A 13,279-nucleotide genomic window follows, 5' to 3' on the forward strand; every position below is an offset into this window, starting at 1 on the left:
TCTCTTTTGTGTCCCGTTGTCACTCAATTCGTCCGTGTACCCCACCTCCTCTTTTTCTTTCTGAATCGAGGCCTGCCTCTCCTTTGTGATTGCTCTCCAATTCACACCATGTAGGCTACTCCCAAAGAGGTCGATTCATTTTTCTCTCTCTCTCTCTTTGGACTTTTTGTAAATAAATAAATGCCATTGTGTCATTGTTTTCTCTCAGAACGGTGTTGACAAGTTCTTTCTTGTTTATAGTGGTGCTGCAGTTATTTACAATTCTTTGTCGAGCCAATGTACCAAAGGCAGCTGCATATTTGCATTTCACGAAAACAATGATTCATGTATGTGTCATTTGTGGTCGGTGGTTTTGTCCAGTAAAATCGAAATATCTTCATCTGTGCTTCCAGTTGATGTAGTTCAAAGTGTTGCCCTGCAGTTAGCCTCGGGTTAGTCTGTCTGCTATGCCCCCCGGCTATATAGTGTATTCAGTGTGCAGTAACTAGGGATATATTCTCTTTCCAGTGCTTTGAACACAAAAGTGTGCTTTGAACACAAAACTATACTTATGCCGATCACAACTCTTCTCAGTAACATAACAAGACGAAGACCCCACAGCCATGCTAGTTCGGCTGTACGTATAGGCTCAGCGGTGCTTTGAGCTAGCTGCTAATATCAGCATGCTAACATGCTCACAGTGACAACATAAAGCTTTAGCAGGTATAACCTTTAATATTTCCAGGTATGTTGATTACCATACTCACCCTTTAATTCAGTGTGTTAACCATAGACTGTATTTAAGAAGTGGACGAAGTCATCGTAATGTCATCCATTGGTTTGTGAACTGTGTTTCTGACGCCTCGAGTTCAGCATTTTGGTCGTCGCCATCTTGTTTTTTTGCAACCAGTGAACGGATGTGACCATATTTGGACTGTAGGCCGTACATGGCTCTGGTAGCAATAGCAACCTGTCAATCATAGTGAGCCTGCCCTAAAGCATACTCCACTTCATGGTCTATTGTACTCTAATAATGTATTGAATGAACATCATGATGTATTAAACAAGACTTGAAACGAGTGATTGAGATCATAAAGTCGTGTTTACAATGTTCACTGAGGTAATAAATCAAGTGAGAAGTAGTCATTTTCTCATAGACTTCTATACAATCGGACGACTTTTGGCAACTAGTAGAGTCGCCCCCTGCTGGGCAGTAGAGAGAATACAAGTTTAGGCAATTGGTTGAATGTTAACGTGCTACTAGGGCTTCACTTAAAGTATGCTCTGTGTGGGAAGCACACATTTTTTATCAAGTATGATAAGAACAGCTAATTTCCGCCACTCTGGCTCAATAAAGATTATCGCCATGAAGTAAAATGGTCACACGGCAGCAGTCTGATGGCAGCGAAGCGGCTTGGCAGCTTCCATGATCAGTGGATAGATGAAGTATTGCAACTGGTTTCAACACGTTGTGCGTAGGAGCGTTCGCAAAGTCATCGAGGTGGCCAATGCAATTTTTGAGGCCTAAAACGATTTGAATCACAATCGACTTTTCCATTTCGTTTCACTTTAGTTTGCGGTCAGGTATGGAGCGCTGCAGCGATGATGTGTTTTTAGTCGGCCAAGCTGGAAGTTTGCATCATACTGGTTCCCTAAACAAAAAGCCGATGGGATTTTTCCATTGAGGGGTCTGAAAGAAAGGCCAATACCATCGCCCTTCTCACCATTCCTACTTGTCTGCACAAGGATTTGCTGCTTTTCTTGTATTTTATATCTTTTTTTGTAATTGAATACCTTTGGGTTTTGGACTTTTTATGAAAAAATAATGAACGTATCAATTGATAATGAAGTTCTGCTTCAGTTGTGGAGGCAGATGAGTATCTTTGTAGCCTGAAATGAACTTTGTTAGTGGAGACAATCTTTGCAGCATATGTTATCCTCCGCATTCCCCCTCCACCTCCACGCCTCCATCCCTCAGCAGCAGAGTGGTCAGGCCCATCAACCACAGAGCCTCAGCCCATCACCTGGGAGCCCCAATTGCCTGCCAGTCATCAGATAAAATGGATTTCCAATTGAGTCAAGGCTCCCAAGCTGGGTCTTGCAGAATGGAGAACAGGCAGACTTCTGCTGCTCATCTACCGCTCCTGAATTTCTGTTTGTTGTTCTTTTTTTTTTTGTGTGTTCAGTACTGTCCCTCTTCTTCTCTCCCCCACTCCCCTCACTCTGTCGCTCTGATCTGCTGGCCGGTGCCACGTTTAATGAAAATAGGCTCGTTGTAAAAGCCCAGATACCCAACGCGCTATCTGGGAGGCAGCGTGGTGTAACCCCAGCAAGACTTCTTAGTGCGTGACTGCTTGAACTCTGGATGGATCTTCAATTAGAGCAACAGGTGGGAAATCCATTAGTTTGTTCGTGGGCTGAGTTGAGAGTTGTCAGAGTTTTTTTTTCTTTATATACAGTAAAAGTGTGCACAGCATTTTCAGAACCTGCCGCAGTACTAATTACTTTTGCTGGCGTCTGTTGCATTCTCATTCATGAGTATCCTTACTAGCAGAGGTTATGCAAGTCTTAATACTTTAGAATGACATCATCGTTAAGTTAATTAATCAAGCAAAACAGGTTTCCTGCTTCTCAAATGTGAGGATTTGCTACGTTTTATATCATCGTAAATTTAATATCTTTGGGTTTTGGACAGATTGATTCATTGAAAGAATAATTGCAGGTTACTTGATAATGTAAGTAGTCATTAGTTGCTCTCCTAGTTCCTGTATTTTTGATAGGAGCGGAGAAAGCTGATTATCTTGGAAGTCTGAAATGATCTTTGTCAGTGGAGCCAGTCTATGTGGTACACATCCCCCTCCATCTCCAGCATTGTACCCTCTTCTTCATCAAATGCCTTTGCATCTCTGCAACACGGACATTTTTCTAACTTTCTTCGTGTGCATACATATATATATGTATGTATCTATATGTGTATATATATGTATGTATCTATATGTGTATATATATGTATGTATCTATATGTGTATATATATATGTATCTATATGTGTATATATATATGTATGTGTATGTATATATATGTGTGTGTGTGTGTGTGTATGTATATATGTATATGTATATGTATATATATGTATATATATATATGTGTGTGTGTGTATATATGTGTATATGTATGTATATATATATGTATATATGTGTGTGTGTGACGTGTATATATGTGTATATATATATGTATATATGTGTGTGTGTGTATATATGTGTATATGTATGTATATATATATGTATATATGTGTGTGTATATATGTGCATATATATATGTATATATGTGTATATATATATGTATATATATAAATAAAACAAACTCATTAATTGCGCTGGCAGGCGTATGCTCTGTTTTATTACTGAATTTGTTTTGGCTGAAACAAAGGTCTCGATGCTGGAATTGAACCCGACACCGGACCCACAAATTGTGATTCTCAAATGTCAAAAAGTATGTCGGTACTAGAGTGTTCAGTGAGGCTGATTAAATCAAATCTTTACAGGGATTTTTTTTTGAGGAAGAAGAGAAGCATGTTCTCAGGTTTGCGTTTGTCATTGTTCTATACGTAAACATCTACTACTTGTGAAGTGCGGAATAGAGCAGAAAAGAAAGGCGGTGGATGAGAGGAGAAAGGATGATATGTTGGGGCAGAAGAATGGGAAGGTAAAGAGGAAATCAGAGGGATGAGATGAGAGGACTGAGGAGGGGAGTCGTATTGATCACCCTGCTCTGTGAGTCTCTCTGTGCTTTGAATGGTTTGAATTTCACAGCTGGAGGGAACTCCGCCGTGCTTAGATACCGTGCCCTCTCTACACACACACACGCACACACATGCATATACCTGCAGTCTGCCCCTCTGCCGGCTGGCTACCGGTCAATGCACCTCGTCTAGCTCAGTGCATCGTGCCACATGGGTCTCTAAAGGACTTCAGTGGGACCAGTTGTAATTCTCAAACAGCCCTCCTCCCTGCTGCTGTCCAGCCTCTAAAGCCAAGCAGGGCTGAGCCTCATCGATTTGTGACTGGCACACCACAGCAGAGACTTTAGTGTTAGCTTTGTCGTATAGTAACAAACCATGGGTTGATTATCTTAATCGAAGAAAGCATACAAATTGAAATATCTGCCAGTGTTAAAGGGATGCATTAAACGTTTTCACTTTATAAATCCATTTTTTTTTTATATATAAAAAGGCGCCTTAATTCGCCTTCAGTTTTCCAAACGCAGTCGATCAAATGGTGGGATGTCAAGAGTTACAAGTGCTTTAACATGGTTTAAAAATAAAAACGAAATTGAAAGTTTAATAAAATAAAATCAGATGAATGTTAAAATGGAGAGAAAATACCCACGAGTCATTTTTTTTTTTTTTAAACATAGAAGGCAATGACATTAAAAAGCAAAGACATGTTGAAAATATAATGATCTGCTCGCATTACAGGTTTAATGTGTAAGACCACATGCTCCAAAGAAGTAGGCAGCAATCCGTCTAAACCTTAGTTGTTTCCTGTGAAGATGGAATTTATTTTGAAAAGACAGTATGCATGTAACAAGCGAAAACAGACTCATGTTGCTGGACTTTTGCAGGAAAAACGCACGAAAAATGAGGAGTAACTTTTCGTAAGATATCAATAAAACGGGGATACATTTATATCATTGTATAAAGAGAGTGACATGAGAAGATCAATCTCATGTCTGTAAGTTAAATCAGCTAAAATCACTATTTTAAAGTGATTAGTGACTCGTCTAAAACATTTAAAAAAGGAATAACTTCAATAGAATCATTCTATACACTGTAGCTTCTTTACATTCTAATAGAATGTAAAGAAGCTACATTCTAATACAATGTAACTTCTTTACATTCTAATACAATGTAAAGAAGTTACATTCTAATTGAGTAAAGAAGTTACATTGTATTAGAATGTAACTTCTTTACATTCTAATAGAATGTGAAGAAGTTACAGTGTTTTCTTTTCTTCCCACAAGAACGTAATTTTGTCAGGTTGATAAAAAAATGTCACTTTACTTCCTGACATTGTTATTACTTTACCACAGGGCAGGGGCGGACTGGCCATTGGGGATACCGGGGGAATCCCCGGTAGGCCAACGGGGTTTGGGCCGGTCTCTGACATCGCCGGCCCGACTATATTATATGCTTCACAGAACATGTTCAATTTACTCTAATACCGAAAGTCAATAATCAGTGAAAACTGTATCAACAGTATAAACTGACATTATACTACTCCTCGCGATCTGAGGACGCCATAGCACGGCTGGACACTACACTTTTAAAAACGTTTCTCCATAACCGCGGTCTGCGGTCGTGCCGGGCGACGCTCGGGGCGGGGCCGGCGGAGGTGCGAATGGCCGCCGTAGACCGGCGAAATACATGCCGTGTATTGAGTGGGCCGGTCTGACAGTAACTCCCGGGCCACTTTTTTCCCCCCAGTCCGCCCCTGCCATAGGGGTGTCCAAACTTTTTTCAAAGAGGGCCAGATTTGATAATGTGAAAATGCCCAAGGGCCAACAGTCCCTGCTGACATTATTTTAAACAATACAAGTAGCCTATACATACATTGTTATTTAATCATTTTATTTTCAATGACAGCAAATAGCAATGTAACCAAATGTAAGCATTCATGCATGAACAAATCTCAACAACTATTCTGCCTTTCTTTCACATCTTGAAAGTCAGATAACACACAAAGAACAAGCCATCTAAAAGCTAATTACATAGAAACCGATCAATATTCTCACCTCAAGACAATCTTAAATATGACTTAGTGAGGGTGATGAAAAGTTGTCTAACATTTAAATTCAACACACATGAAACAGGCTCACGAAAAAAATCAAGTTGTCTCTTCGTATCTGATGATAGCTCTTCAGTGTTACGAGCCAGGCAAACATTAGCAAACTCTGTCTTCTTCTCGGGGCAATTATGTTTTCTGCTATTTTCATAACACAGTCTTTGATAAACTCACCTTCCATAAAAGGTTTGTCATGTTTAGCAATTACCACGGCCACTTGTAGCTTACTTTGATGATGTTTTCATGTGAAAAGCACCGCTGCTGTGTGGCCAAGTTATCTTGGAGTTGCTTCACTTTTCTAGCACGGCCGCTCTCTGATAGCTTGTTGTAGCATTAGCATGTTTGGTCTCGTAGTGTCGCTTTACATTATATTCCTTAAACAAGGCAACAGTCTCATGACAAATTAGGCAGACACAGTTGTTTCGGTTTTCGGTGAAAAAAATAGTGCAGGGCCGAGATCCTTCTTGTGGCACTGGCACCTCTGTGTCACTCAGCGTCGGTCTGTGTCACTCAGCGTCGGTCTGTGTCACTCAGCGTCGGTCTGTGTCACTCAGCGTCGGTCTGTGTCACTCAGCGTCGGTCTGTGTCACTCAGCGTCGGTCTGTGGCACTCAGCGTCGGTCTGTGGCACTCAGCGTCGGTCTGTGGCACTCAGCGTCGGTCTGTGCCACTCAGCGTCGGTCTGTGCCACTCAGCGTCGGTCTGTGGCACTCAGCGTCACTCTGTGGCACTCAGCGTCACTCAGCGGCAGTCTGTGGCAGTTCAGCGGAAAGATTCAGCTGTGGCAGGCGAGCATAGTTCGCACCCGTCAAGAAGCTGCGGAGCTGAGGGGGCGGAGCCACATTTCCTGAGACATTTCCTGAGAACACCCATTGTTGTTATGACAGATCAGCTTCCATAAATCAGTTTTATGATTTTAGTTGAGTCACCGGAGCCCCCTGTTCTCTGTATGCATCCTTAGAGTAAGTACGTTGTACTTTTTTGTTTCTCATTCATTTTATTTCAGTATGATTTTGCTGGTTTTGCAACAAAATGGAACATAATACCCTCTTTCCAAATTATTACTTTTACAGTCATTTACAACAATCGGCTAAAACAATGAAAATAAATCATCCGTTTTAGTATCGCTGTCTCTCAAAAAATGTTGCGATCTCCACCTCTCCTGGAAGCGGCGGCCCTCGTTATCGACTTTCCTTTTTTGACTTGCCGTAGCCATGACAGTTCAAGGGTCAGAGCCAATTTCAAACAGCCAGACAGTTACAGAGTGGTGCTGCCACCATGAGGTAAAAAGAGGAATTGCATGTTGAATTTGTATGATTTATTCATTCTGTTTTGACTGTGCTGGAGGGCCATAAATAATGCATTTTAAGACCGAAGGTTTTGTAACTTCGGGTTCCGGGGGACGGCCAGGGAGCTATATTCATAATATTCATAATGTTTATTGGTATCTAGTGGAAGGATGATGCCTTATATTTATTTACTTATTTTTGTTTTTGTTTTGTTTGTTTTGTTCTTGTTTTTTGTATTTTTTTGTGTGTCAGGGATTGGTTGTTTGTGTGGTTGGCAGGTATGTTACGTACTGTTCTGTTTGTGAGTGGCATGTCGTATTCCTGTGTAAACTGAAAATAAAAAGATTGAAAGAAAGACATCCACGGGCCGGACTTTGGACATGCCTGCTCTAAATGTACAGTCATCAGTTCAACAAATGTAATGCAATAAACAAATAAAATCAAAACGCAAACAGACCAATCGGTGTATATTGACAAGCCCTCGTGGCAGCTCTGCTTCTCCGTCCTCTCATGGTGGCCTGAAGACAGACTGAACGCTACAGTGACTCTCTATCCCCTCTCGAGGCCGGAGCTATGTGGTTAGCCTGCACATCTCAGTAGATATCTCAACACAATACACTGACGTCATTGACACAATTTAACACTCCAACATCTTGACATTCTGTCGGTTACATTTTTGAATGTTTTAAACACAAAATCTGGACAGATCTTACACACACGTCTTTTAAGAGAAGAAAACATACTAACATACTATGTCCTTTAAAAGTAATCAGCAGAAACTTGGCCGGTAATGGGAGGCTACAACAGGACTATTACTTATCTTCTGGTATTTGTTAAAAGCTGAGCTGTTTTGTTTTGTACCAGCTTAAGGCGTGTTTCTTTTTATTTACCCTGCGTACGAAGAATTACAATAATCGAACCGAGATGAAATACAAGCATGAATGACCTTCTCCAGATCAGGTTGACTGAGAAAAGACCTGATTTTTGAGATGGCTCTCACCTGATAAAAACACGATTGAACGATCCGTGCAACCTGCTTTTCACATGAAAGGTCACTGTCAAATATAACACCCAGGCTTCTGGCTGCAGGTTTAACCTCCGTAGACATCGGAGCCGAGTGGTTTTTCTAAAATAGGGAATCGACTTTGGGGGACCAAGGAGAGTTGTTTCAGATTTGTTTTCATTTGGTCGAAGACGGTTTTGGGACACGTAGCACGAACAGTCTACAGCCATGCTCGTGGCTCTTTGGGGCTCTACGGAGGCACAGTGGTGCTTTGAACTACATGCTAATGTCAGCATGCTAACATGCTCTTAATACAACATCCTGACATGCTGATGTTTACCCTCTTCACCATCTGACTTCAGAGTTCTGAGGCTGGTGGAAAGGTCAATAGTTTGGCAGGTGTTTGATCATCATTTAAAGTAATGGACAATGTAAAAGAAATGTGACCTGATGATGGTGCCAGATAAAAAGTCAGAGAATCACCAAAGTTATTACAACTTTCTGTTCTGGGGAGGACATGAATCTGCACCAAATGTCATGGCCAACCTTGCAATAGAGTTGTTGAGACAATTAATTAAAAACAGAAAATGTCAAGCTCATAATGGAGCTAGAGGAAAAGTCAGGGGATCATCAAAGTCGTGACAATTTGTCATCCGGGGACCATTAATGTCTGCACAAACTTTCATGGCAATTTATCCAATATTTTTATAGATATTCCAGGCCGTCCCGAGGCATTGGACCACCTGACATGGGTACCCCCCTGGCCCGGCTGCTATTGCAGCAATTAGGAACAGTAGTGTGACTGTCTGACACCGCAGCTCAGAAAAAAAATAACTTCAGCCACACTTCTGTTCCATTCGATAAAGACTGTTGGTGACTAAACTCTAACATTACAGTCTTAAGATCTCATACAATTGGAGTCAAACAAACTGTGTGGGAAATGAAAAAGAGCTCTGGTGACAGAGCAGGACACACAAAGGGTACAGAATGTACCCGAGCCCCCCCGACTTGTGAAGAGACAGCGATTGGCATCATAACTGTGGTCACTGTTCATCTCTTATGAAGAGTGTAGTTGCAGCCTGTCAAGTTCAAATGAAAGTTTATGAACCACAAGATTCCCCCTGTTTGTGTTTTGATAAAACATAATCAGACATTGTCTTGATGATTGTTGTTCCTCTTTCTGAGAATCTGTCTGTTCTGTTTAAGCCAATAGGTTTACTTCTTCATGTATCTTTAACTATGCTCGTGATTTAATGGTGACACTGAAACATCTCTGCAACTATTGGATGGATTGCCATGACAAATTTGTACTGACAAGGATGAGTTGTTGGCGATCCCCCGACAACATGAGGTTATAAATATTTGCTTTTTGGTGAAATGTCTGTTGGATGGATGGCCAGGAATTCCCGTACAGAGATCCGTGATGCCCAGAGGATGAATCTTAATCACTTTACTGGTGGCTTCTCATGTAGTGCCACAAGCCAGTCAAAGTTTACACAATCACCTTCCACTAGATTGGCTCTACATGTTCTACAGTGTCCTGGCTATAAGACGGTGTATCCTAATGCCTGAGGTGATCCCCATATGGTTCCTCTAACGACACCACATGGTTGACATTTGTGGGTCAAGGTAAATAGCTGCAAAACCAGTGACATCCCCATCAGCTGTTTCTGTTTCGTGCTAATTAGCAGTAGTCGCTAACATGGCTGTAGACTCTTAGTCTTGCTAACTTGAACAACACGTATCTCGAGATAGATTTGGGGTGTGCTCACTCTGTGACTGATGTTGTTTTGGTTTCTGGCAGACGAAAGGTTAATCCCTTTCTGGCACAAACCCGTCTGAGCTATTGTTAAGCCTGCCTTTCAGCGACGGAGAATTTTCCTCACAAACTTGATCGTTACACATGGCGTGACCCCAATAAATCCAGCGGAATTATAATCGCGCTCTGTTGACATGTTTCCAGCGGTTATTTGCATGATCTCTCCTTAAAGGAATACGTGGTAATGAGAGAGGCGGCGCATTTGTGTATGGAGCTGAATGCATCACATCTGCAGCCGAAAAAACGGACCAAGTAGTCGGGATGAGTCTTTCCTTGGTAATAAGCTTATATAATCACAGCTGGGAGCCATCGTTTTAGATATTGGCTGTCTTAGAAAACATAATAACTAATAAGGCTTCAAAGAGTTTATTGACCTTCTCATTGAAGGCCAAACGCCGACTTTTAAACACCCATGAGCGCCCACTTCTTAATCCATAACTCGATGTGTTCTGTTGAGACCATCACACTAACTAGCTATATCACCCAGCTTTTATCGATCATTTTGATAGGTTGAACTCCAAGGTTATCGGAATAGGTCTGCATGGTGTCAAAGCTCTACTCCAATTGGCTGCTAATCGCCTTGTCTTGATATGCCGTCTCTCTCTCGCTCGCTCTTGCTCTCGCTCTTGCTCTCTCTCAGGAACGTCTTGCCAGGATTTCAAGGTGTTAATTGATCACGGCCATTTCATGGGTGAAGCCCCCCTCACGGTATTTAAGATGAGGTCGTACACTGTAGCTTGGAATCACGGTGTCAGACCTGTTGTTCTCTCAGGGTGATGAAGTGCTAGGGTTTCAAGGACCGCATCGATCTTTGGTTGAAAGATGGGAGGTTCCACTGCTTGGATCAATTGCACAGAGCTGTTTTCGAGTAAGTAGGCTGTCGCTCTCTTGGAGGTCGTTGTGCATCCCCCGTACATGAATTGAATGCGAGGGTGTGCAGAGAGCACCAACGAGTATTTGCCTGAATTTATTTGAAATGGGTTTTGGGTGGATCGCATGCATAATAACGGCCGGGCCACACTGCCATCTCGCTGAACGGTTGCTCGATAGCGTTTGATCTCCGCACAGTGTTGCTGCTCGCTACTGCCGGCCCTTTCTTCCTCCTGAGAGTGTGCCTTTAGTAATGGCCAATTCATTTCATTATGAATTGCATATGTATTTATTTTACACAGAAAAAAGGTTGGGAAGTGCGTGTGCTCATTTGTTAATCATAACGATCCACGATTAAACTGTATTAATTATATGTCGCAGTATTTTCCTGCACTGTCCTGGAAATATTTCAGAATAAAAGCCGTGTGAACAAATGAAGGGATTCAGTCCACAGAAAAACACTAGAGAGCTTTTATTTTGAAACGGAAACACGACATGTTGGTTACTCTTTTTTACATGTTTAATAAAACAAATTGTACAGACAGAGATTGTAGTCATGTAATGTCAATGGCTGCACACGGGGACATCACTGTTTTACTTCGAGGCTCCGAACACACAATGAGGGACACTTGTGCTTCTGTGTGTGATTACTTTGGGAAAACAGTCTAAACAGCTGTGACATACAACATTAAATAGCGCTCGTACAGACTTTGAATTGCAATTTTCATTCACAAAGATTTTTCTTAGAAAGCAATTCCATTTTTTTTTTTTTTTCGGAAAAAGCCCCAACTCTAACCAATACAGATCCGTCTTCTTTTCAATACATTTTGACTTTTAACCGAGACAATTACAGAAAGGAGGACCGAGCTCCGAGCTGCTCGCTATGTGTGTAGAGAGCGTGACAGACAGAGAAGTAGAAGAAGGTGGACTTAACACAACATATTTCTGTACGTTATTAATAAAAGTCATTTGAATGTCCTTGCCCAAACTTCTAGTGCATTGGTCAAAAAACTTCAAATGCTTTAATACGTCAAGGGGAACAGTCTTATAAAACTGTACAAATAGACTGCACCAACAAAGACGGTTACAAGTTGAGGGAAACTTCTCATCCTGTCCACCTCCTGTAGTTGCAATTTGCTGCAGCATGAAAAAAAGCCTCTGAAGGAGCGACGTAGAGCCGGTCAGTCGACCGGTTCACTCCTCTCCATCACTGAGATAATCTCTACTATTAGCAGCGCTGACCTTTTCAGTTGTGTTCGGCTAAAGCTGGGAAAGTATCCTCAAAACGTGCCTGTCCTTGCTCCTAAGAGCATCTCAAAGGTTGGAGGGGGGTGGCAAGAGTGCCGATGGACTAACTCTCTATTCTTTCTTTCCTCTTTTATTTTGTTCCTTTCTTAGAACCTGCTGGTCAACCACGGATGAAGAGAGGGAGGAAAAGGGCAGAGCGGTTACCTGACGTCGGCTTTTACTTTGCCACTAAGAGTGGCACTCGTCATTTCCCTGTTTTTGAATTATGAGAGAGTGGATTTGCTGTCGGCATGCTTTTGTTTTAAAACATTCTCACTATGGTATGTATCATGCGGTATCATCCAGTAAAGGATGCTCTGTTGCTCTGCACCGCTACATTTTACGAGGAAGCTTTTGAAAGAGAAATGAGTGTGCTTATTAGATTCGTGCTGCGCTTTCAATTCAGTCATTCAGGAGAAAGTATTTCTAAGATGTGGGCTGTAAAGATCCACCCGGAGTCAGTCCTCCATATTCAGGAATTCAGTTAACGTCCGCTGCTTCCTTTTGTTGGGGTGAAAAACAAGGAAATCATTTCAGGTGTGAGATGAATGGAGTGCATAGGGACCGTCCTGGTTCTGGTCTCTGAATGGGGAAAAAAAGAGAAGTGATTTGAGTTTTATTGTTTTTGAGCTTCATGGTTGTTGTTTTGTCAACAACACAGGAGTAACAGCTCAGGTAATCCTGGCCATGGCTTAAATCCATCAGACCTGTAATGTATGATTTTATTAAACCATTCATATCCTGTCAATCTTGTTTGTGTCTTCGCTTTTTTCCCCCTTCTGAACTACTCAACCAGCTTCTATGTGTGTTTAATTCTGTCTTTCTTTAATTTTAAAGCTAAGAACATTCCATTTTAAAAGTGATGAATTGTGAAGAGAAATGCGTTATTTCTTCTCAATGACGGAGGGCGCACTGACAAATTGCAGACGAGAGTTCACTCTGGCTTCTTCTTCGTAATGCCGACGACTCCCCCGTGCGATGCACAACAGTGAGTTCCTGCACGAAGATATGAAGAAGTGAGGGGGAGAAACACGAAGAAAACGATGACACTGGAGAAGCTGGTCTACAAACAGAGCAGGGTAACCAGCTGAGTTTGTTAGTGCTGCCTCCATGTATTCTGACATATCGTATTCAGCCGCACTTTGCTGTTACCGCCACACCAAGCAGCACTGAAGACTTAAGTGTCACAAC

The 13,279-nt window shown here is 41.8% G+C and overlaps 1 protein-coding gene across 2 annotated transcripts in view; it reads left to right on the plus strand.

Moving 5' to 3' along the window:
* LOC306781429 (MICOS complex subunit mic25a-like) overlaps positions 1–12,836 on the plus strand; it is a 99,398-nt gene extending 86,562 nt beyond the window's left edge. For both annotated transcript variants that reach the window (XM_079274283.1, XM_079274284.1), the window contains one exon: positions 12,200–12,836. In XM_079274283.1, coding sequence (XP_079130409.1) covers positions 12,200–12,223 — 24 coding nt within the window. In that variant the 3' untranslated portion in view covers positions 12,224–12,836. The remainder of the gene's footprint in view (positions 1–12,199) is intronic.
* Positions 12,837–13,279: the final 443 nt, after the last annotated feature.

The sequence above is a fragment of the Melanostigma gelatinosum genome, assembly GCF_949748355.1.
Source record: "Melanostigma gelatinosum genome assembly, chromosome: 8".
In the NCBI taxonomy this organism is placed as follows: domain Eukaryota; kingdom Metazoa; phylum Chordata; class Actinopteri; order Perciformes; family Zoarcidae; genus Melanostigma; species Melanostigma gelatinosum.